Source organism: Anastrepha ludens, chromosome 2, assembly GCF_028408465.1.
Source record: "Anastrepha ludens isolate Willacy chromosome 2, idAnaLude1.1, whole genome shotgun sequence".
Classification (NCBI taxonomy): Eukaryota; Metazoa; Arthropoda; class Insecta; order Diptera; family Tephritidae; genus Anastrepha; species Anastrepha ludens.
The window spans coordinates 101,149,511-101,174,692 of NC_071498.1; the positions used below are offsets into that span (position 1 = coordinate 101,149,511).

The 25,182-nt window shown below is 34.7% G+C and overlaps 1 protein-coding gene across 1 annotated transcript; it reads left to right on the plus strand.

The window, feature by feature from the left end:
- Positions 1 to 19,430: 19,430 nt before the first annotated feature.
- Positions 19,431 to 21,055, plus strand: LOC128858758 (major royal jelly protein 3-like). Its single transcript, XM_054095254.1, has 3 exons — positions 19,431 to 19,806; positions 19,883 to 20,070; positions 20,133 to 21,055. The coding sequence occupies exons 1-3, from the start codon at positions 19,524 to 19,526 to the stop codon at positions 20,991 to 20,993; spliced, it is 1,332 nt and encodes a 443-aa protein (XP_053951229.1). The 5' UTR covers positions 19,431 to 19,523; the 3' UTR covers positions 20,994 to 21,055.
- Positions 21,056 to 25,182: the final 4,127 nt, after the last annotated feature.

Sequence of the window (25,182 nt, forward strand, 5' to 3'; positions counted from 1 at the left end):
TATTTACATAGATAAGATTAAATAATTTGGAATTACAATTTTCCGGCACTTGTAGCACAATAAAGTTATCTTAAATAAATGGCACCTTCCATATACAAATGTTGAATCAACTGTAAATTCTTAATTTTGTATTATTTCTGATACGAAATAAAGTTCATGAAAAAAAACAATTGCAAAAAAGGTTATTAATTAATACTTATTTGTCGATTAAAGAAAGACACGAATACTGCAAATAACTGCTAAGCGGTCATATTGCGAAAAAATTAAACAAAAAAGAGTTTACAATAACAAATGAAAGCTTTGGCATGCAAAAGTAATTTGTATGTCATTTGTCGAACAACGAACCATGCAAGGAATTTCGTGATGTTTTATAGACGATACAAATGTATGTACGTATAAGGTACAGGTGCATATAAACGCATATTTATGCATACATATTAAGTAACATACATACAAACATACAAAATACACTGCGCGAAATTGAAATAAAGGCATATTGTTTTTCCACAAGACCTTTGATTAAAAGATCTAAAGCACACACATTTTTTACATTGTGTAGTAACATTTCCTAATAGTCTGGCAACAAAAAGTTTTTAAATTAAACGCGATACAAATTTCCTGTACCACATAAAACATAAAAAAAGTTAAAAGGCAAAACTTAAAGAGGAAAAACAGGGCACCGTTGTATTTAAAACAAATTTGAATATCATAAATAATAGAGCCTCTAAAGGAATTTCACGAAGTGTATGTACTTATACATACATAAGCTCATATAAAAAGCATTAAAGGCAAAGACAAAATATTTACATACACGACATTACCAGGCGATTTAAAGTCGTTTAATGATCTTATCTTATCTGAAATTTGACTTAACATTTATTAACTTATTTATTTTATTTATTTCATATATGTATATATATTTTTTCTTGTGCTACTAAGAGCATTAAGTACAGGTAATTTGACTAGAAAAAAAACTCAAATACATGAGTACTTAATATTAACTTAACACTAATAAATTAGCAAACGGATGCAAAACGCTCCGGCTTTGCAAGTATTCGATGCGGTACCAGCTGGTGGTAGTAGACGAAGAGGAAGGCCTCCTCTGCGTTGGAAAGATCAGGTGGAGAAGGACTTGGCTTCACTTGGTGTGTCCAATTGGCGCCGGTTAGCACGAGAAAGAAACGACTGGCGCGCTTTGTTAAACTCGGCCAAAATTGCGTAAGCGGTTATCGCGCCAATTAAGAAGAGAATAAAGTAGCATCAAATAATTAAGAAATAAATAATTAAAAATACAAAAAAGATAGATTATTTGTCGTCAGTAGGCAAAATACCATTAAGGGGTCCCGGGGGTATAGAGCTCGAAAATTTAGGGTATTTTTAAACGATATTTAAAATTTTTTATGCTTTTTATTTAACTTCTTTTACATACAAAAATTAAAATATTTTTTTTTAATTTTAAAAATTGTCTTCCTCGGTAGTCTAGTATAAGTGCGCGAGCCTGCCATCACAGAGGTTGTGGGTTCGAATCCCACGTAAACCTCTCTCCTCTCACTTTTCCACAATTACCAACTTTCCCTGTTTCTAAAAACAAAAAAAAAATATTCTTCAACCCCAAAAACTTATCCTTCCCATCCTTATTCCCGCACAATATACCGCTAAATCAAGCAAAACCAGTTGCATTGCATCAGTGGCGCCAGCAAGAGGAAGCGGGCAATCGCGGTAATAGCGTAGACACACGAAATTTAGCGAAGTCCTCACGCATCTGTGCTAGCTTTCTGACAGAAAAATGTGTAACACAGATGGCGCTCCTAGCAGTAAGATGGTATTGTTCCTAAGCAACGACAGGTGGGTATTCCCACTACTTAGGACTGGTAGCGGCAGGCTTATCACCTACCCTGTCAGAAATCAAAATAGATTAACGAAACAAACGCAAGACTGGGTCTTGTTGAGGACTTAGCTCCCGAGAGCAATGAAAAAGGCAAAAACAAAAATGGCGCTGAGGTTGACCCTACCGAAAAATTAGACTTGGACTGTTATAGTCCATTTTGGCTCTTCTATTTATCTGAAACACAAGTACCTAAAAAATTATTAATCAGTATGACTGTAGCTATGTCTTGACAACACCAGGCCGAAAAAAGTAGTTTTGAGATAATTGAGTTTAAAGTTTTGAGAGTGGCCGCGTGACGAATCTGACTCTACCTGCTAAAACGGCTGTAGAATCGAAAATACTGGGAATATCCTTCCAAATTTGACAGTATATTCTTAAAAGCATATACTTTCAAAATATCAAAAAAAAATCGAGTCGTAAACGAAGCAGAGATTTCTCAGCTGTAAGACTAACTTCTTCGCTTGAAATGGCTTTGTTTGTCACTGTAGTAATGCCCCGCTTCCGCAATAAGCGAGAGGGTACGCCCAAGTGCAGGGATTGTGCCTCATAGCATATAATATCGAGAAATTAAATTATTGACACCTTTTTTTAGCCGAAGTCTTTCACCAACAACCTCTTCCATGACATGATTTTACATTCATCCGAAAACACAATTTCCTGCCAATGAATTGATGTCAAATGCGTTCTTTTCTGGTTATGTCAGCTCGTCTTCTCTTTCAGTTTCTCGGTGTCTCATTGCATCTTAAAGTATGAGCAATTTCTCTACTTGTGATATTTTCGCTAAACTAACAAAAAATTTTCATCGCATAATCTTCGATATTTCGGCTTGTTAAGCACTTCATATTCGGCACATTAAATTTGATAATGAAAATTTGAATGATACGCCAAAAAAAGATCACCTAAGTGCTCAGTTGCAGACTACGTAATGCACGAAGAACTGAGTTGCATTGGAAAAATCGATGTGCGGCGTTAGTATTGTTGCCGAGTGTATGTATATATATGTATGTGCGTATGTCAGTGCTAATGTGCGTGCTACTGAATCATATACATACCTGCTGTAGAATTCTACTTGGATTTTACACTTAAAACACAGCAATAACCGTAAATCGAAATCATTCAGTTGGAAATTTCGGCAAACTTAAAGTAGTAACATTATCAATATACACCTAAGCAATAAGTGAAGAGATATTTATGAACATGTATGTATGTATGTAAGCAAATTAGGGTGTACCGATCATTTCCGGAGTCCATTTCGAAAATGCCTATAAATATTATTAAAAACTCATTCAAAATCATTTGGAAAAAACCTCTTGAACAAAAATCCACGCCACCCCGCATATCGCACGAGGCGCACCAAATACATCGGCAGCTTCGAACTGCAAGACGTGTTGGCACTTTTGTGTTTAGCGTTTTTTATTATTTTGTTATTTTATATAGAATTATAAAATATTGCTATTGTATGCTTTTTTGTTTACTAATTATATTTTTTTATTTATTATGTCTAGTACTGAGCATAGCCTGCCGAGGTGCCCTATATTTTAACGCTTTTTAAAAATGTTAGCATATTCTGGGGTTTATTATTCCATAATTTACATGAATACACGGCAATACCACGAAGGTGGTGTAGCCTTTTTCTGCATATTGCAGCACATTAACGAAGAGTGCATTCTGTGTTTTCTGTGACCATTTCACAGATTTTGCAAATGATGGTCTCAGTGAGACCAATTTTGTTTAAGTGATATCTCTGGCTACAGTAGTCTGTAAAGTAACCAGTTAAGCCTACTCTGTTCACCGGTAGTAGGATATCAGAAATTCCTGTCCGGCGTTAGGAATTATTTTGCTTGCCGCTGACCGATAAACTCTCACCAATGTTCAACGAATTTATTTTCCTCCCACTTTCTAAAAAAATCAGTAATGTTGCCGTTTACAATTCTACAGAAAGGCTCTGGACCAATTAGAGGCATGTTTGCCCTTTTTTAGCTAGATGATCAGCAATTTCATTGCGCTCACGTCCGGGAATCCAACCTAATAATATTAAAAAAAAAATTAAATCATAATTCGGGTTTTCGGTTATAGTCCTGCCATAAGTTCCGTTACAAATTAAGTCCGTTAGAGAAATGAAATTATAATACCTTTTTAATAGCATTCCTTTTATTCAATCATGTAAATATTAAGCAACAAATTTTTAAATTGTATTTGTATAATTAAACGCTTGCAACAACATTTTTTGCGTCTTTAGAAGTTTTAGCTAGATTTTGTCATTTTGCTTATTAAAAACTTCAACAGTGAAAATTGTCTCATCAGTGAGAAGAATATTATCATGGCCGTTGACCGCGTACCACCAAAAAAGATGACTGTCAAAAAATTACCAGTTGAGCGACGGAAGGCTGTCATGTGGGGATCATCTCTAATTAGTCTTGGCATGGATCTAATCGATGCATTATTTACCTGGACATGATTTTCCACTTTTTAGGGGGATTTCTGCGAACTCTTTCTCGAACGGCTTTTATGGCTGCCCTGATTCGAACTTCAGACGTTTGGGAAAAACGATTCATCGTGCGGTGAACAAACATTTTCGAAATATTCAGTTTTATCAGCAATTCGTAAATCTCACTAGCACTTTTACTTCACTTACGTAGTGCCATCACTGCAATGCGATTTTCCTTAGGAGTGGAGACCATTGTTAACAAGCAAAATTTGCCACAAAACTGAGTATAAATTATGAGTAGACAATGCATATGAACAAAAGCAGAAACAACGTAACTTTTTTCTGCGAATTTTTTCTCTCCATATGCATTGTAAAATTTGTCACCCAATTTATGGCAAGACTAAGTACATGAAGCGCTTTGTGTTCAAGATAGATTGATTTGGATGATATTTGCATTCTGGTTGTGGGAATAGTCGATATCAATTTTTATTGAGCAACAACGTTTAGAGATTATCAAAATATTTTATTTCTAAAATTGTTTAATTGGGAATATGTGGAGAAAATTAAGGGGACAGATACCTGTAAACGGCCATATTTTCCCTGATTTTCCTTAAAATTACTAAAAGTGAAGAAATCAATATATTTTTTTCAAAATTGGCATACAGTTTATTTATACATTAAAATAATATACATTTTTTTTTATTTTAATCATTTAAAATGGCGGATGTACACTCAATTCTTCCAGGAGGGTCGCAGCGGGGCTTCTCAATCGGCGGGCATTGTAGCATTGGCGTCAGGGACCTGAATACAAAGAACCAAAAATTTGTTTGTTTATTAATGTCATAATTTCTATATGAATTAAAAAACAAATGGAAAAAAGAATTCGCGGAATAAAATGCATACAAAAATTGAATTTTGGGGCGCATTTTCCTACTATTTTTCTTCTAAAAAATTATTTTTTCGAAAACTCGTAAATTGACATAGAAAGTAATATCATAAAAAAGATGTGTGCAAAATTTCAGAGAGATCGGTCGATTACTTTTCGAGTTAGTGTATACGCCAATTCGAAAAATATAGTTTTGAGAAAAACGCGTCTAAAGTTTGAATACAACGTAACTATACCTCTCCCAGCGCTCGAACGCAAAGAATAGAGTCGTCACGGTTGACGATCTATAAGAAATACTCAAATTTACATTCTTAAAATTTTTTGACTTATTCTTAACGGATTATATTAACAATTTTTGAAAAAATTTTTTTTTTTCGAAATTTTACAGGTATCTGTCGCCTTAAGTGACTTTTTAGTTTCCACAACTACTGAGAATCAGGAAAAATTGAGAAAATATATTAATAAAAAATTGAGAAAATATATATAATATTGTAGAACCGTAATGTTTTTACAATGAAAATATTATTAAAAATTCTAAAAATATTACTCTCCTCGTCGCTAGTCCCGAAAAATTGTAGAAGCATGCGGTAGTGACTTTATAGATACTCGAATTTTTTAACGTTTTTGTTAGAATGTCGACAATCATATTCTGAATGCACCCGATGGGATAGGAAAGCCACCTCTCGCGAAAAACATAATGGATGGATTATGGAATCAAAGAAAAATAGACCTTGGCTGTGCTTTCTCAGAAATAGCAGCCACTCAAACAATCTCTAATATCTCGATAAGTTTGAAATGTAACGCTTATAAGAAGGAACCACAAACGTATATGTCATAAAATTCTATCATTACAAGCCGCTCGGTAATATTTTGCTGAAGTTTACTAGAAGACCGGTGATTTTAGACCTGAAAAATACTTTGGGAGACATGTAATAAAACTTCGAAAACCTTTTGAAATCAAATATATATTTGAAGAAATATTTTTTTATTTAGTCAGAGTAAGTCGAATAGACGAGATTTCTCATTCCCGGTCACCTACAAACGAGAGATCTCGTTCCCGGTCGTCAATGTGTTAATACAAAAAACTCAAAATTCAACCTAAACACCAGAAATAAGTTAAACCGTAAAATGTGTACTGTACACTCAAACGAAATTAATCTGTGCATATTTAAAACAGCAAATGTACCCACACATTTTACACAAATAGTTTTTCTCTTTTTTGTTTGTTTTTGTTATTTCGCCACACCTTAATGTGCATTTGTATATGCATCTGAAAGTATTATAGCACACAATATACGATACTTACCAACCCCATTAGCGAAGTCGTAACTCATTGATTTTATTTAAAGCCTAGTATTTTTTGTATTATAAAAACAAAATTGCAAAATTATTTTATTATTGCTTGTAAGTAGATAAAAAAATTAATGGGGGAGCAAATTGTTACGGTGTAAACACGTTAAATGTTAAGCAAATATGTGGGCTTGTATGTATTAACTGGCTACTAACTCGAATGCAGCGTTAAATATGAATAAACAAATCATTGGAAGCAATCTGCAGTTCCATCGGTTTACAAGAGCGCAAGAAATGCCAATTAGGATATGAAGAAACTATAAAAATTGTAAAATATAAATGCATATATAGGTACAAATGTACACATATGCACATATACATATGTGTGTAAGTATGTAGTTGCACTTCTAATATGAATAACAAGTTCATTGAAAATAATTTAAATTTATTTGTGAAGCAAATATAATACCTTTGCCGGCTAATTAGGAGAAGTGCTGCAACCTGAATTATTTAATTTATTTGTTTTAAATGGATAGATTATAATAAATTTATGTTATTCATATATATCTTTTTTATTTTTTTTAATTATGAACTGAAATTGAAATTGGTTGGCGCAATAACCGCAAAACCGATATTGGACTAGTTTAGCCCCTTATGTATATAACTAATTGGCACGTACCTACAAGGAGGTACCTAATTGGAGGTACCTAGAGTTTCAAGCCGACTCCGAATGGTAGAAATTTTTATGAGGAGGTTTTTCACGGCAGAAATACACTCGGAGATTTCTCATTGCCTGCCGACCGCTATTAGAAAAAAACTTTTTCTTAATATTGGTGTTTCATCGAGATTCGAATGGTAGTCACCCACCAACCCATTCGGCTACGGCGGCCGCTCTGAATATATTAATAAAGCTTTGGAAAACAATTGATTCACATTGGAGATAGCTTTACTTACTTATTAGTAAGACATATAAAAAACCAATAATGAAAGTGTTGTATACATATTTTGGTTTTGTTTTTTACGAAACCATATATAAAAACTACTTATCAAGTATAAAAAAGAGAAGCAGTAAAAATATTATTCGCCGAGAAAGCTGACTATATCGACTCTATGAAAACATATTTTTTGTTGTCAAAACGTACTTACGTTCATTGTTCCATGGCCTACGATTCTCGCCTTCGCTTTTGCAAATACCAATCCAATAAGGATTAGAGGATAAGGAGGATTGTTCCGTGTGTAGAAGCCCACGTAAATGGGGAAGTATCGGCCCATTGCAAATAAGTGTAAGTTAAAGGAACAAAATTTTATTTATGTAATATAAAAATTATTGCTAAATTGTTTAGTATTTTTTATGGCAGTTATATCTCTGGTATTAAGATTAAGTGAATTATTTTCGACTACGATTTGATTTCTCTTATCCCTATAACCTTAACCTTGCGTTAAAAAACATAAAATGTCTATCAATAACTGTACTGGAATAAGAGATAAAATAGCTGTTTTTTTACCGTTACACTGTATGCATATGTATGTGAATATGTGGCTCAAAAATATAAATGTATGTATGGCCCCAGATCAGGCACCAATACTCCATCTGCGTTCTTCTTTAAATTTGCAAAATACCGTCTACAGATGCAGATGTTTATTGCTAAGAACCTGTTAATTTTTAGGATAAACAAAAACGTTCAATACCGAAACCTGTTGACTAAATACGTTAATCAGGTTCACACGTAAAGAATGCAAACAAAAAAATATTATCGAACACAAAGCAACAACAATGCAGTCCACCCTAATAATTCAATCCAAAATACTCGACTTTGCTGACAAATTTCGCCACAAACCTTTAAAGTAAGAAGCTCAAGCTCGAAAAAAATTCTATACTACAATCAGTACTGTGCTAAAGCGTCAAAGAAGAGCATTCTTCACAGCATCTCCGAAGCTTCAATTTTGGTTGTTTTACATATTTTTATATACCAATTCAATACTTCATCACTTGCGTAAAACTAAATAATAACTTGAAGACAAATGTGAGTGTGTCATTAATGGTGATAACGAATAGTGTTGAAATTTTAAATTTTTTCTTTTGGTTTTTTTATTTTTAGACAACAAAATTAGTGTATGTTAGTATGAGAAAACTTAGTGTGTGTTTTATATGTGTTGTTGATGTAGCGAATGTTAAAACAACAATGAATTGACTACATATTTACGTCACGAAAAGAGCCGGTTCAAATAAATTCTAATTATTTAAAATTCTAAAATTAAAAAAAAATGAATTTAATTTAAATTTATAGCAGAGAATGTTGCGCAAATTAAAGACAAATATGTGTGTGTGAGTAGTGTCGCAAATAATAATAAATTCAAGGATTGTTCTGCTTCAACTTAATCGATACGAACCCGCGCGGTTCCCATTTTTTATCAAAAACGGCGGCTTTAAGTGATTTAATACATAAGGGGAAATATTAAAGCTATGTAGCTACCGCAAGAAGTAATGGAAATGAAAGTAAAAATGTTGTATAGCCTTTTTCTATAACGAGCGAACGTGGAACTTTATTATTAATATTGTTTGGACGAAGATCATACAGTCTCAACGAAAACTTTCTAGTACAAAAAGGACTCGTATATAAATTTACAGACTATTGAACCATATTTGAGTATCAATCAGTCTTACTGAAGTTGTAAGAATTAATTATGATAATTTTGTAGCATTGCCTTAGTAAACAAATAAGTCTAATTTTTATGGGCCTACATCCGTCTATGAAAAATATGAATGAAAACGCAATTTAAATTTGTGTTGACTATTTAAGCGATAGATATGTCTACACTCTTACCCATTTAAAATATACTACTGTACATATTTATTTATTTCAATTTCAGCAGTCAGAGTAAATCTCAAATAGATTACTAAAACATAATATACAGCTACAGTAAAATATATGGACTAGTTACAGTTTCAAAAATGTTTCGCCACATTTATTTTAGACTTAAAACTCTCGCGAGAATTTGAGAATACGTTTAAATTTTAGTAAGGAATTTATTAAACTTGAAATTCGTGTTGTGATAAGATATAGCTCTAGCAAGAAATGTCAATTAATAAGACTCAAGACCATGTCCCTAATAAGCATAACCGATAAAGCTTAACTACAAATTTCTTATGTCGGCAATGTCAACAAGAATGCACACAATTCCAACGAAGAAAATGGCATACTAGTTAAGCGTTTCTAGACCTTTTCTACTCTTAAGTTAAAGCAAGAATAGGTAAGATCTCAAATGATGCTGCAATACTGAAGATTTTAACTTACAAATGAAAGATATAAACTCTTAGGTGTGGTAACGTCCCGAAATTCATTTGAATTCATCGTTAGGTAGCCGCTAGGTCTATACTAGACTTTGTAATCATAAATTCTATACTTAGTGTCATAAGTCTGCGCTCTTTTGTGGGCAACAAAGTTTTTAAGTTTTTGAAATAAATTTTTATTATTTTTAACTAATATAACGGCATATATATATATATATATATATAATTGGCACGGACTTTTTGGGTGCAGATATTTTCATGAGGAGCTTTTTCATGGCAGAAATACACTCGGAGGTTTGCCATTGCCTGCATTAAACTTATTAAATAAAATGCATAATTTATTATAAATCACTCCATTTAACAAAAATTTCTAGATTTTATTTGATACGCAAAAATGAAAGACTCTAAGTCTACGCGGATTTATAAAAAAATGAATTTATTCATAAAACTCTCAAAAATATGCACGTTGCATCTATAAACTGCAACTTTCTCACGCCACCATCAGTCATACCATGCACCATGCTTCACTGTTGGTAATAAATTTTCTTTTTTCAGCGCTGCATAAGATTTCCTCCTCACAATTCTTCCTTTGATACTAAAAATGCAAAACTTGCTGCCATCAGAAAAAATAATCCTTTTCCAAAGTTCTGTAGGCTTGTACATATATTATACATATGTATAAGTTCATATTCGAAAGCCATACGTTTTTGCCTATTTATTAGTATATAGATATAACTGGCTCCTTCCTAGCAACTCCTCCACGAAAGCCGGCCTTTCTTAAGAGTTATTCTCTACTTCATATCTCACTTTTGAAGAAGTTATCACCTTTCTTCACAAGCCCTTCACAAGCAGTATTATACCAGAGAATGTTAATGCAATGAGAAGGAGCAAATGTTAAACGAGCTTTTTTCGAGTTCTAATTTGTAGATTCATAATAAGGTCATTTCAAATTCAACTTTGCTCACGAGTGGCGAATTGCAGATATTTACCACGCGAGTGACGCGAGTGGAGGGTTTCTATATTTACTTACCACGCTAGGACAAGAATTCAGATATTTTCTGCGTTTACCAGACTACTGAGGAAGTTCATAAGATTTTTCGGCACACTACTAAGGAAATTGAAGCGAATAAATTTGCGATTAAGAAGGCCGCGCGCCAGTTAGTTTGTGGTGCAGAAGCTAAAGTCGGCGGAATTATTCGTTTTGTTTTTTGGCACGTATATAATTCAGGTTCAAGTCCTGAAGTCATATTTTTTTCTTGCACATTTTTTTTTTACAATTCAAACCAGGAAAGTTTGGTAAAATTTTTGAGTTTATTTTAATTAAAATTTCTTTAAAATACTGTTTTTTTTTGTATTTTATAAATGGAAATTTCTTTTCGGTATAAAATAGTTCATACTGGATATGACCTGACTTTTATATAAATCAATCAAAACAGAAAATATGTACATATATCTATAATCTATTTCATCAAATCCAAATTATATTGATGAGAAAATATCATTCTAATATCCGTCCAGAAAGCCAAACGCGCATACACACATGCATATTCATATAATTACGCATACAAACTTTCAACTAACGCAGAATATGTGCATATGAAACTGCGAATCGAATAAATGAGTGATTTAGAAAAGAGCATTGATAATTGTAGATTAGCGCAATCGTGAAAGACGTGTCGTGTATGCAGTACATTGTCTCATATTTGACTCAGGTTCAAATCCTGTACACAGTTTTTCGTTCGATATTTTTATTTCATTTTTTATATTTGGTTTAATTGAAATTGATTTAAAATAGTGTATTCAGGTTTTTCTAATACCAGTTATTTAGAAATTTATTTTCTATATAACATTATTCATTTGAATTGATTTATATGTAAAACAGCCATAAAGCCAATCATATGAATATGCATTCCTATATTTAATCTCTTCAGTCAAATCTGAACTACTTACATACACATATTGATGAGAAAATATTCTAATATCCATCCAGGAAGCCTAACGCGCATACTCACATATGTGTATAAATATATGTACAAACTACCACCATTCTAACAAACCCAGACCACAAGCTTCTGCGCACACTTGACACATGGGATATGTATACCCTATGAGCAAAAAGAACCGGGAAGGTGATGTTGACTGCTTCCTTCGATTGCCAAAGCATAGTCCACCATGAGTACCTTCCATCGGGCCAGACAGTCAATAGAGAATATTATTTATCCGTTTTGAAACCTTAGAGAGATGCTGTGTGTTGCAAACCGCCGGAAATGTGAGCAACCAATCCTCAGATTTTGCATGATGATAACGCGCCATCGCACTGATCAAAGAGAATACAAATCGGCCTGCCGGGGGTGTTTGGAGGACTGGGTTAAACGTTGGCACATGTGTGTTGCTTCAGACGGGTCAAATTTTGAAGGAGATAATATAAATTTGCCTTAAATTTAACTCTGTTTTGTTTAATTTAAACATTCCCGGTACTTTCTGATCATAAGGTACATATATGCGGCTTTGCGGACAGCAATGTGTGATTCGCTGGAAGTCGCATTAACTCGCGACTGTCGCACAGTTAGAAGACATATTTACATACATATAAGGGTGCATACATACATACGGAGCCGCGGCCACTCGACATGACAAAAATTTAAGATTTATCAAATATTGGCAAATAATTCCACGCGAAATATTCCAATATTGACTATTTTCGAATGGTCGCGAAAATTGGCATATGGCGGGTCGTTTTATGAATGAAATTGAAATATGAGCTCGAACTTATGAATGAACTTTTTGTTTTTGTTCTAAATTGTTCAGCGCCGTCGCTGATAGAATCATGGCCGCTGCGACTGCGTCTACGAATGTATTTTGTTTTTGTAGTCGCTAGGCTTAGACTTTAGCTTTGGGCGACATGCGCATGTGAGGTATGTATGTGTTTTTGTTGTGTTCTAGAACATTTTAGAATGTGTGGTGGCAAAGCGGCCATCGCGTTGTGCTTGCTGTTGCTTTTGCGTCTATCAAAGTATTGTGTTTTTGTAAGTACAATATTAGGAATATCGACTGGTGAAAGACAAAAGTACACGGAAGCAAGAAGGGAGCGCTGTGCTCGCGCATATGTACATATATGTATGCTTGAATGTATGAACGTGCATGAATGTTGTAACATATGAATACAATTATTTTGTAGGAAGTTTAGAAGGCAAGTAGGTATATATGTATGTATGTATATATGCTAGGACATAAAGTCGGTATATATGCATACATAGAGCAGAATTGTTTTTGCACTTGTTAGGAAGAAACTCGTTCACTAGTGCGTATGTGTATTTGATTTCTTGTAAGAATGTGATGTGGTATGACATGTGTACATACATAAGTCGAGGTTATTTGGGCATACTTGCATATGTGATATGATGTTCTTGCGCTTGTGCATTATTGTTTTTCATATACAAATGTACATACATACATATGTATGTAAATGCTGTCGAATACATAAACTATAAATTGACATACAATATAAAATAAGTGTTGATTTATCTTAAACCGTTCTTTTTTTCTGAATGCAAATTCCTCCTATTGACATGTACATACATATTATGTACTTATGTATATTTCATATACCATCATTTATTTACATATAAAGTATACGTTCTTTTATGTACATATGTGTGTAATGAAAAACTTCATGAATTACTTTCAGAACTTTATTAAAATTTTTCGCGTCGCGCGCATGCACAAAACCTTTTGTTCACAACGCAGGCGCAGAAATAAACGCTCTGCGTATTTATCCTCCCCACGTGACTCGCCATCAATTCTCGGTGGAAATTTTTTTTTTTTCGTTTTTAATTTTTATTTTTTTAATGTAATCGTAAAAAAATTTGTAATAAATTTTATGTATCCACTTATCATTTCAAAAGTAACAAAATGGTCAAAAAATAAGCAGTCGAAGAAATAAACGCACCGCCTATTTTTCCTCGCCACATGTTAGACTCGAGTTCAATTCCCGGTGCAAACTTTTTTTTATAAATTTTATTTTTTAAAATCGTTTTTTTTTTTTTTAATGTGATTGAAAAAAAAAAAGTATGTAATAAATTTTACGTATTCGCTTATTATTTCAAAAATACGAAAATAGTACAAATTTAATTGGTTTAATGTCGAGGTGAGAAATGTGTTGTGTGTTGAGGTGAAAGATGTGTGGTGTTTCTAATTTTTGTGTGGGCAAAAGTCAGTGAGGTGTCTATAAACTCGGTGTGCTAAATGACCTTACTACAAATCTTTCAAATCTCAATTGTACTAAATAAAGCTCACAGTAACATTTGCACCTTCTCATTGCATTAACATTCTCTGATTATACTACGCTTTACTCTTTCTGTTAATTCACAAGGGCGCCCTGTCTTGGCCTTGAAGTTATAATTCCGATATTTTCTTAGCTTTAGCTTTGAATTATTGTCCGAGCTCTGCCTTTTGTTCTACCTGCTTGACGAAGGACCTTCTTTCCAAAATTTTATTACGATTTTCCTCTCGCCTATGTCAATATATTTTAATTTTGCTTCCAATGTAAGGCTCCGCACAGAAGTCTATTGAATAAACAAATAACTCATCAAATAAAAATAATACATATATGATATTACTTCACCAAAAAAATGCGAAACCACAAATGATAAGTGCCCACTTTTAACACCCGTCTTACTACGTATTACCTAAAACAAGTACTGTTACAATCGGTCGCGACGGCTGGCGGTGATAATTTTGTATCGCCAACATGGCTACTTCGATAGTACACAACGAAGATGAATACGAATTCGGAATGAACTTACCGTCAGATTTTCATTGACAAATAGTATTTAAATAAAAAAAAATAGTTTAAAGAAACTAAAAAACACGCTTTTTTGCTAATCGAACTAAAAAGTAGAAAATACAAAATAGTTTAAAAAAACTAAAAAACACGCTTTTATTGCTAATCGAACTAAAAAGTAGAAAATAAATTTTAATGACAAAGAAACCTATAATGAAGTAATAGCAAATCGAATGATCAGTCAAAGTCAACTACCTCAGAACAGAATTATAACAAAAATTAAGATACAAATAGAGTAATTCAAATTAGAGTTAAAAGCGTGGGATGCTTGATATAGTAAATATTACAATCATTCGATTGGCAACTACCTATGTACAGAAGGTTATGAAAGTGAAGCAAAATGCATCCCACGCTTTTAACTATAATTTGAATTACTCTATTTGTATCTTAATTTTTGTTATAATTCTGTTCTGAGGTAGTTGACTTTGACTGATCATTCGATTTGCTATTACTTCATTATAGGTTTCTTTGTCATTAAAATTTATTTTCTACTTTTTAGTTCGATTAGCAATAAAAGCGTGTTTTTTAGTTTTTTTAAACTATTTTGTATTTTCTACTTTTTAGTTCGATTAGCAAAAAAGCGTGTTTTTTAGTTTCTTTAAACTATTTTTTTTTTATTATGAATGAAAATTATTGTTATCATTGCAGTCAGTGAATAAATGATTCGATATATTCGTGTTATATTTAATTCCTTTCTTATCGACTGTGAGTCAAAAGCTATGCAGTTATCGGCCGTGATAAAGAAGTAATCGGGATGAAGAACTTATTTCGTGGAGGGAGCCTGAGAAACTGATTTACAAGAATAAAAAAAGATTTTTCATTTTACAACCAAATTCACCTTACTTTTTGCCCACAGGTAAAAAAAGAAAATATTAATCCTGGCAATCCTAATAAGGATAATGGAAAACTTTTATCAAATTATTGCATTGTCATCGGTCCTTGATAGGTGGGCAAAATTTCAAGTCGATCAGATTTTTAGAAGCCAGTGAAAATTAAGCTCAAAGATTCCGTTACATGCATACATACATACATAGATACATACATACATACATACATACATCCATCAACCCGACCTAATAAAAGAGTGTTAAAAAAGATTTTTCATTTTACAACCAAATTCACCTTACTTTTTGCCCACAGGTAAAAACAGAAAATATTAATCCTGGCAATCCCAATAAGGATAATGGAAAACTTTTATCAAATTATTGCATTGTCATCGGTCCTTGATAGGTGTGCAAAATTTCAAGTCGATCAGATGTTTAGAAGCCAGTGAAAATTAAGCTCAAAGATTCCGTTACATACATACATACATACATACATACATACATACAACCCGACCTAATAAAAGTGTGTTAAAATAGGAGAAGCGTAGAATTATGGCACCTATGTAGTGTATATCTTTGGAAAAACATTTTCTATGAAAAGATGACACTAAGATCTTTCTTTTCATAAGTTTTACTGAGGGTAGCAGTTCCTAATCTATCATTACAGATGTATTGTCACTTTTCTACATATGTGATGTTACGAAAATGTCCGGAACATAATTGACAAATATCAAGAAGTGTAACGGTCCCAAATGGCTGACTTGAGGTACACAAGAAGTGCGTCCTATCAGCAAAATGATGATGATGATGATGATGAAAGGATGCAAGCCACACAAGCGCACTAGCATACAATCCAACTGATTCCCGTTTTTAAGAAGTATTTTATGACTAAAGTCAGTGAAAATGACATCGCACTGTTGACCGACTTTAAATTATTTTGAAATAAAATTTGACAATAAGGCCAAGTTTTTAGAAGTGGGCTTAACTTTAATAAAACCGTGCTGTTAAGGTGATATAAATGACGTAATCAGGAAAAGAATTCCAAGCAGGAACTAGTTTTTCGAAAAGTTTATACTTGTGATTGAACGATAATGGTGGATGCCATTTGCTCCCAGGCTTATGAATGGATATAATGAACGACTCTTTCTAGTCATAAAAAATTCGCTGAAATTAGTGCACTTATTCTTATGTAGTTAAGTTTTTAAATAAAGTAAATATTTTTTACAAAATTGAGATTGTTGAAAATTTTCTTCCGTTCAAAGCAAGCGTTCTGAAATATTTTATATGAAAGAAAATTGTCAGCATTGTATGCAAAATATTGTCAAAATCAAAGCGATTTTTAAGAGACTTCAAACTTTCACTTTTTTATTCTTCAATTTAATGGACTATAAAACTGAGTATCTACTCAGAAGTTTTCTGTAGATTCTGATTAAAAAGTTGAAAAATTTGGTGATAATTTTTTTTAATTGGAAGATGTTTATGAAAAATCTTTAAACTTTGTCACCTAGAAAGCAAGTATAGCAAAGGCCGTCTATGACAATTGGTCATCAAAAAAGGTGAATAACCCTCCAACAAATAATTTAACGATTGTGGGCGATACTAAACAATTTTCGTATTGTTTTATGAACAGGAAAACCCCGTCTTTAGATTTCTCTCAATTTTTATAAATAACACTAATATTATATGGAGTGCCCCTTAAGTTCGTGTATTTTTTCATTAATATTTGTATCGTAAAATTTGCTCGTACGGCGTTTTTGTTTGAGGCTTAGTCATAGTGGATTGCATAGATGTGAAACTCATAGAAAGAGGGGAAATCCACTAACGATTTGGTGATACATATTTTTATGAGACATTTCGAAAATGTATTTATCTCGTGCTGCGGCTATGTAAATTAACCACCAAGCGCAAAAGGTCATGCAATTCAGTAGCGTTAGCGGTTTTTCTAAAGAAAATGTGTTCGCCAATGGCACAAGGTAATGATCTACGGGAAAGTCTCTTCAAAGGGATCAAAAACGAATACCATCAGTTACAAAGAGGCGATTTATTGAATTTTGGTGCACAGTAACTTACATGTGTAAGCTCTTTATTGCAATGCACAATTACACACTGCGATTTGTTTATTTAAATACAAAAAGTGACAGTCCTAATTAGTTCGGCTAATTTACTTATAATTGAATATTACAGCTGTTTGTCGCTCAGGAAAGTGGCAGAATGTACGAAATCAATGAGTTTACGCTTAAATAATATTTTGAAATATTGAAATTTTTTTCAATTTGAATGCAGTGTTGGCGTGTTGGCGAGAAAGTGTGAATCTTGAAAACGAATGAATCAAAATAATGAACCAATCACGCCTTCAATATGTTCGTAAATTTCCAAAGGAATATTAAAATTCGTGTAACAATTGACGAATCGGTACAAACGAGAACATTGCTGTTGATGCGGATAGTATTCATATCAAGCCATAAACATGAATTCGCCGAAGATTTCAGCAACTAAATATTAAGCGCACAGTCTGAAGAAGACGATGCTGCAAGACGATCTCGGCTTAGTCGCTTATAAGAAGCAATTAATATAGCTCAGTGAAAGCGGAACGAGCTTTGGAGCACTTTAAAAATGACAGCAATTTTTCTGAACGTATTTTATAAATATTTTCGAATGAGGCATTATTTCACCTTGGCAACTACTTTATATATGTACATAAGTTTATATAATTGCACCTTACACATCCTTTGTTGGGTGTTTAGCCGAGATCCTCCTCCCAGTTGTGGTACTACGTCTTGATGTTATTCCACAAATCGAGGAACTTGTTTTAAGACAACTCCGAAAGGCAGACGTCTTTTTATGAGGAGTCTTTTCATGGCAGAAATATATTCGGAGGCTTGCCATTGAATGCTGTGGGGCGACCGCTATTAAAAAACAAATCGTTTTCTACCATTTGGTCTTTCGTCACCGAGGTTTCAATCCCATGCACATCCAAATGGTAGTCACGCACCAAGGTATTTCACTACGGTGGCCGCTATTTTAATAATATAATAAAAAATAGCTGTTGTTAGGGCTCGAAGATAGGTAAGTTAATACGCCCGGGGTATATTGCTATGATACCACACTAAAGGTTTGAAAGCGGCGGACTTATTAACCTATTTTTCTTTCAAAATGCTAGTTACAATGGCCGTGGGGGACTTATAACAGTACAGGGATAAACATTTTTTGCCCTCCTTCATAGACAGTCATTTGATGTAGAAGTGATCTGGCTTAACTAGATGAAAGAGTAGTTGTTAGTTAGCTGACCATTAGTGTGTTTTGTGAAAGTCCTTTTTTCTGAAAGTCCTTCTCCACTTGATCTTTCCAACGCAGAGGAGGCTTTCCTCTTCCCCTGCGGAGCGTTTGTAACCATTCGGACGACATAACCCAGCCAACGTAGCCACTGGATCTTTATTCGCTGGCCTATGTCTATGTCGTCGTAAGACAACTTAACATCCGAAAATCCAGAAATAATTCAAGCCACTTTGTTGGTGTAAGAAGGTGTCAAATGTTCTCCTGATAGAAAGGGTTGAAATCAGTTGGGAGAATTTTTAAAATCGTACATTTATTTACAGATAACATTTGCTGAATGTACAACATATCAAAAATAACAAAAAAAATATTAAATCAATTAATATTTAAAATCATTAAATATCAAAATCATTAAATATTCAATACTCATTAATTCTTAAATAATTGGTTATTAATTGATAACTGTATTAAACGCAGTGAGTTTGGATTTCAAGCTATTAAAGACGTATCTTGTTTATTATCTTAATAACATGTTTTTATATGTCTGTGCATATGTAAATATTATAGCTGTTTGGGAATTCTTATTATAAGTGAATATTTAAGTAAGCAACCGGTTTGATAATACTTACATAGATTGCTCTTTCTTTCACGTGAAAGTTTATAAATGCCTGAAATGTAGACAGATGCTAAACACATCAAGGCACAATTCCAGTGCGCGGCACATATTTAAATTCGAAATTAAAACAGTGATATTTTTCTCTCCTCCATACCTACATACATTCTCGAACATTAAAGCCAAATGACATACTTATCATTTCGTTTTAGGCGTTCAACCTGGTTTTACTTCATTGTGATTTTCACCATCATCCATGTTAGCAACAGTGCCTACAGTCACACCTACCACGTGAATCATCCCTGGCCCTCTGTGGGGTCAAACAAATACAAGGAGTTAATAACTGTATACGAGGCGAAGAATTTGGAATTTGCTTTCCCAAGCGAAAATGAAAGAGAGGCATCGCTGCGCAACGGACACTACAATCCAGATAGTCCACTGCCCATAGATGTGGACGTCTATTATCCGCGTAAATATTAGTTTCTAAAACAAACCGATCATTTTAAAGCGATAATGTAAATACTCTTTTTTATCTTTCTTGGTAGCGGATGGAGGAGAGCCCACAACTTTCGTGACTATACCCCGTTTCGGAAGTGGTGTGCCCTACTCATTAGCCAGCCTGACGAACGTTGTGCGACCGAATGGCACTGAAGTTCAGCCGTATCCAAGTTATGACTGGCATAAGTCACATGGCAGCAATTGTGACGGTCTCACCTCAGTTTATCGCATTCAGGTGCACACACATATACATGTGATAATAACTATAACTACACATGCTAATTATTTTCGCATCAGATTGATTCCTGTGGCAAAATGTGGATACTGGACAGCGGCGAAATCGGGTTCGAGCAACATTGTTCTCCGCAATTACTCGTGCTTGATATAGCTACGAGTTCGGTTGTTCACCGCTATCGTCTACCTGAAGGTATGTTCAAGCCAACAATAAGTCGTTTTATCACACCCTATGTGGATATTGAGGATGCCGCACCGAATGGCTCTTGCGAGCAAGCTTTCGTTTACATGGCAGATCCCACTGGTACCGGTTTTGTGGTTTACGATGTGGTGAATGGTCGATCGTGGCGTGTTGAAAATAAATACACTTTTCCTGATCCCGACTTTGGCACTCACACAGTTGCCGGTGAGAGTTTTGAGCTCTTAGATGGTGCATTCGGGTTCGCCGTAACGCCTAGAGGATTGGGTGTACCTCGCATGTTATACTTTCACTCTCTCTCCAATGATGCACAAGTTGCGATTCCATTGGATATAGTGAATAATCAGTCTTACTGGAATAATGGCATCAATTCTGCCTTGGAACATTTTGTGCTATTGGGAAAACGTGGCGTACAGTGTGCTGCGCCAGCTATGACATCAAATGGTGTATTACTATGTGGACATCTCGAACCGATCGGGATCTTCGGTTGGAATATACTCACGCCGTATACGTTTAATAATCGCAAAATGCTAGCTGAAAATCCCAAAACGCTTCAGTTCGCTAGTGGCTTGAAGGTGATAACGAATCCAGAGGGCAAGGAGGAAGTTTGGATAGTGACAAATCGATTACAGAAGTCCTTCACTGGTACTATTGATTTCAATGAAATTAATTATCGCATTCTCAAATGTGGTGTTGACGAGTTGTTGCAGAGAGGGCCTTGCTAGGCAGCAATCATATTTTGATTTCTTAAATTTTAGTACCTACGCAATATTCTCAATAATAAATACAAATTACATACATTTATAATTTATGAAATTCGAAAATTTAGTTATCATGCGTTTTAATTATAAAGAGGTAAGTGGAAGAAGTTTCCAATGAAGCATATCGACGCGATATTGAGTAATCAGCTTAGCTGCGTTTGGTTGTGAACAAAATACTATTTTTCAACTCTAATCAATTCTTTGTAATGGATTTTTCACGTTCAGGAGATATTTATCATTTTGATTTTTTTTTCTTTTTTTCAACATAAATGGATTGGAAATGTGCATGCCTTAAATAATTAGTAAAATAATTCTGAGTACCGCTTAGTGAGATTTTGAAATTAACACAAGGGCTGAAAAGTGCCGGACCTGACACTTAGATGGCACTAGTGACGTTAATTTCGTTATTTTCAAAGATTAGGTTAGGTTGACCTGGCTGGCTGAAAGCCATCACATAGACCTATTGGTCCTTAGTGGTACCAGATGGAGATTGGCCCTTACGTTTCCTTGTAATAAGCCTGCGTGTTTTGCGAATCTAAGTAAACTCTGAAGCTCTAACCCCGAGAGACATTCGAACCTCTCATATTGTAAAATTCCAAAACATTTCATTCGTGTTCTAGGTAATGTAGGCCAAGAACATAGAAGGTGTTCAAGAGTTTCCCTCTCTTCTGGTGCATTGCAAAGTTTGCAGCTATCATTGTTTGCAATTCCCATCTTTATTTTCATAACAATGGATCAAAAATAATTTCGTGTTTTAATTTTACAAGAAGGGAAAAAATACCGTTTAAACGAAGCAATGGCTTGAAAAGTATTTGGGGACCCCGCTCCATCAAAAACAATAATAAAACGATAGTTTGCTGACTTCAAACGTGGTCGTAGAGGCACCGATGATTCACAACGCAGTGGGCGTCCAAATAAAGCGGTAACACCAGAAAACATCAAAAAATCCACAAAATCGTTTTGAATGATCGAAAAGTGAAGTTGTGTGAGTTAGCTGAACGTCAAAAGAACGTGTTGGCTTTACGAGGGGGGTTCAATAAGTACCCGTGTTAGAAATGAAGACACCATTTTTTTTTTCAGGAAAAATTTTATAATTTTTTACCGTAGTCCTCTTTTAGAAAGATACACTTCTCCTAGCGCTCCGGTAATTTTTCAACCCCTACAAAAATAGGATTTGTCGAACTCTCTAAAATACGCCTCTGTCTCGGCCATGACTTCCTCGTTTAAACTAATTTTTTTCCCGCGAGCCATTTTTTTTATGTTAGGAAACAAAAAAAAGTCGCAGGGAGCTGGATCGGGTGAATACGGGGAAGCGGCGACAACTCCGGATGAATGTGCTAGTGCGTTATGTGGTGAAACAGCACCTTCTTTTTCGCCAAATGCGGCCTTGCTTTCTTCACTTTTTTGTACAAGCGGTCCAATAATTCATTGTAGTATTGTCCAGTGACCGTTCTTACTTTTTCTAAAAATTCCATGAGAATGACGCAGTTCGCATCCCAAAAATCGTCGCCTTGATCTTTCCGGCCGATGGGACTGTATTCGCTTTCTTTGGAGTATATTCACCGGGAGAAATCCATTGTTTTGATTGTTGCTTAATTTCTGGTGTGCAATGATGAATCCAGATTTCATTAACGGTGACAACTCGACGCTTAAATTGCTCCAAAGTTAACATTCGCATTCGCTTGTTGTTGCTTGTGATGTTGACACACCTATGGCTTCTGTTACTTCGCTCACTTTCGTGCGTCGATTAGCCAGAATTCTGTAGTGGACTTCTTGGATGATTTCATCGGTAACTGCGTCTGCCGGGCGTCCTGGTCGCTCCTTATCAAAAAGGATGTTCGCCCACGTTTAATTTCGTTGAACCAATATCTAACTGTGGTGATAGATGCGAAGCGTCCCCATAGACAACATCTAACTTTGCTTTTATCTCCACGCATTTTTTCCTATACAAAAACAAAAAGCAGTACCAAGCAGTATCGTTTTTTTTCATCTTAGCGAAAATCACGAAACACGTCTTACTGAAAATTGAAAAATACGCCTCAAATTTGTTTTGCCGTCGTTTGCTAGATGGCAGCACACGATGCTAATACCAACTTCCCTCAGGAACACCCTCTGTCATCAAACACGGATGCTTATCGAACCATTTTCGTATATTGCATGAGCACTTCACTATGAGAAAGCCCTGATCAAAGTGGATGCCACGTTTGCACACTGTTCCGTTTATTTTAATATTCAAAGAAAAATAATATTTTAAAATATATTTTATCGGATGTTTATTTCATTGTAAAGAGGAAAGTATGCCGTTAATAGTGGAAAATAACATCAGGCAAATGACCACCACAAGCACGCTTACAGCACAATATCCCTTTCTTGAAATTTTCCATAACCGAATTGCAAAGTGTCTGCCCATGTCTTCGATAGCCTCACGAATTCCATCTTTGAGATCTTGAATCGACCTTGGGCTGTTGGTGTAGACCTTTTCTTTCACGTGGCCCAAAGAAAAAAGTCACAAGGTCTTAAATCACAAGATCTCGGTGGCCAATTGTGATCACCTCCTCGAGAGATAACACGGTCCTGAAACTTTTCCCGTAAAAGATCAATGTTTCGTTGCTTGTGTGGCACGTAGCGTCGTCTTGTTGAAAATAAACGTTGCCCAGATCAATACCATCCAATTCCGGTGATAAAAAATCGTTAATCATCTTTCGATAGCGTAATCCTATTCAAAATAACCTCTGTTATTGGAAAACCCTTTACATTAACTGAACTTCGAATTGCTTCCAGCGACTACTGGCTGTTCGCAGACCTAAAAAAATGCTCCCCGGGTAGGAAATTTTACTAATGAAGAGGTTATCGCTGGAACTGAGTCCTGTTTTGAAGCAAAAGATAAAGATCGTTCTACAAAAATGGTAATGAGATGCTAGAAATGTTAGCGGCCCTCCCCACAAATGGAGGGGCCTACAGTTTCAAGCCGACTCCGAACGGCAGATATTTTTATGAGGAGCTTTTTCATGGCAGAATGCACTCGGATGTTTGGCATTGCCTGCCGAGAGGCGACCGCTATTAGGAAAATGTTTTTCTTAATTTTGGTGTTTCACCGAGATTCGAGCCTACGTTCTCTCTTTTAATTCCGAATACCTTAGATGTGTTTAGCATACCTTAGATTTATTTTGTAGGTATTTGCTCCAAATGTCGCGGAGACTTTTTGAAACAGTGTTGTAGGCATCAACTTTAACAACATAACCTACCAATTGATATAAAAACTAAAGGCAATCTACTTTAGGTTCTTAACTTGAGTCTTAGAGCAGTATGAGTACCTATAACATCGAATATGAAAATCATAATATATATTTTGTTAAGAGAGAAACATTTTGTTCTAAAAGCGGTCACCTCTCCGCAGACAACATCAAAACTCACAACTCTAATCACAGACGATACTCGGCTTTAACATAAAAGGATCTATGCGCTATTCTAAATAATATTACACATACAAAGCTTTCGGACAGGAGGCAACCCAACACAATAATGAGTGATCCAATTTTGGCCAGTAGCTACAGAGGAATTTCATTTGTGAAATGTGCGGCTAAGGAGCTAATGGGAATAATAAAAAAAGGTTAGAAATACTCTCGGAGATTTGTCATTGCCTGCTGAGGAGTGAGAAAAGAACTTTTTCTGTCATTTGATTATTCACGCCCAGGCCCTACCAACTCAGACAAACGCCAATATAATATATGATTTGCAAGCTATATAGTATATATGCGTAGAAAAGCTTAATTTCAAATCAAAATATTAGGTAGTCGAAAAAGTCTTTTCGTATTTTGTCAATAGATGTCGTTGGAGTCATCTATCTCCAGTGCTACCAATGACATTGTGTCATATCATATGGTGTTAGAAAGGTGACATTTTAACATTTTAAATTAAATTCGGAGAAGTTGAAAAAAAATTATAGCTGTTCAAAAATGAGTGAAAATAATGAAGAAAAAAAGGGAAGAATACCACGTAAGCCACCAATGAAATTTGTAAAGTTTACGGAGACGATGCTGTATCAGTTCGTGTAGCACAACAATGGTTCGCTCGCTTCCGTTCTGGAAATTTCGATGTGAAAGATGCACCTCGCTCCGGTCGACCTATCGTTGAAAAAGTTGATGAAATTACG

Bases quoted from the DNA above. Each gene is read 5' to 3' on its own strand.
- LOC128858758 (XM_054095254.1), top strand. From the start codon at position 19,524: ATGACATACTTATCATTTCGTTTTAGGCGTTCAACCTGGTTTTACTTC. The intron at 19,807-19,882 runs GTAAATATTAGT...CTTTCTTGGTAG, and splicing joins TGTGGACGTCTATTATCCGC to CGGATGGAGGAGAGCCCACA. The intron at 20,071-20,132 runs GTGCACACACAT...TTTTCGCATCAG, and splicing joins CCTCAGTTTATCGCATTCAG to ATTGATTCCTGTGGCAAAAT.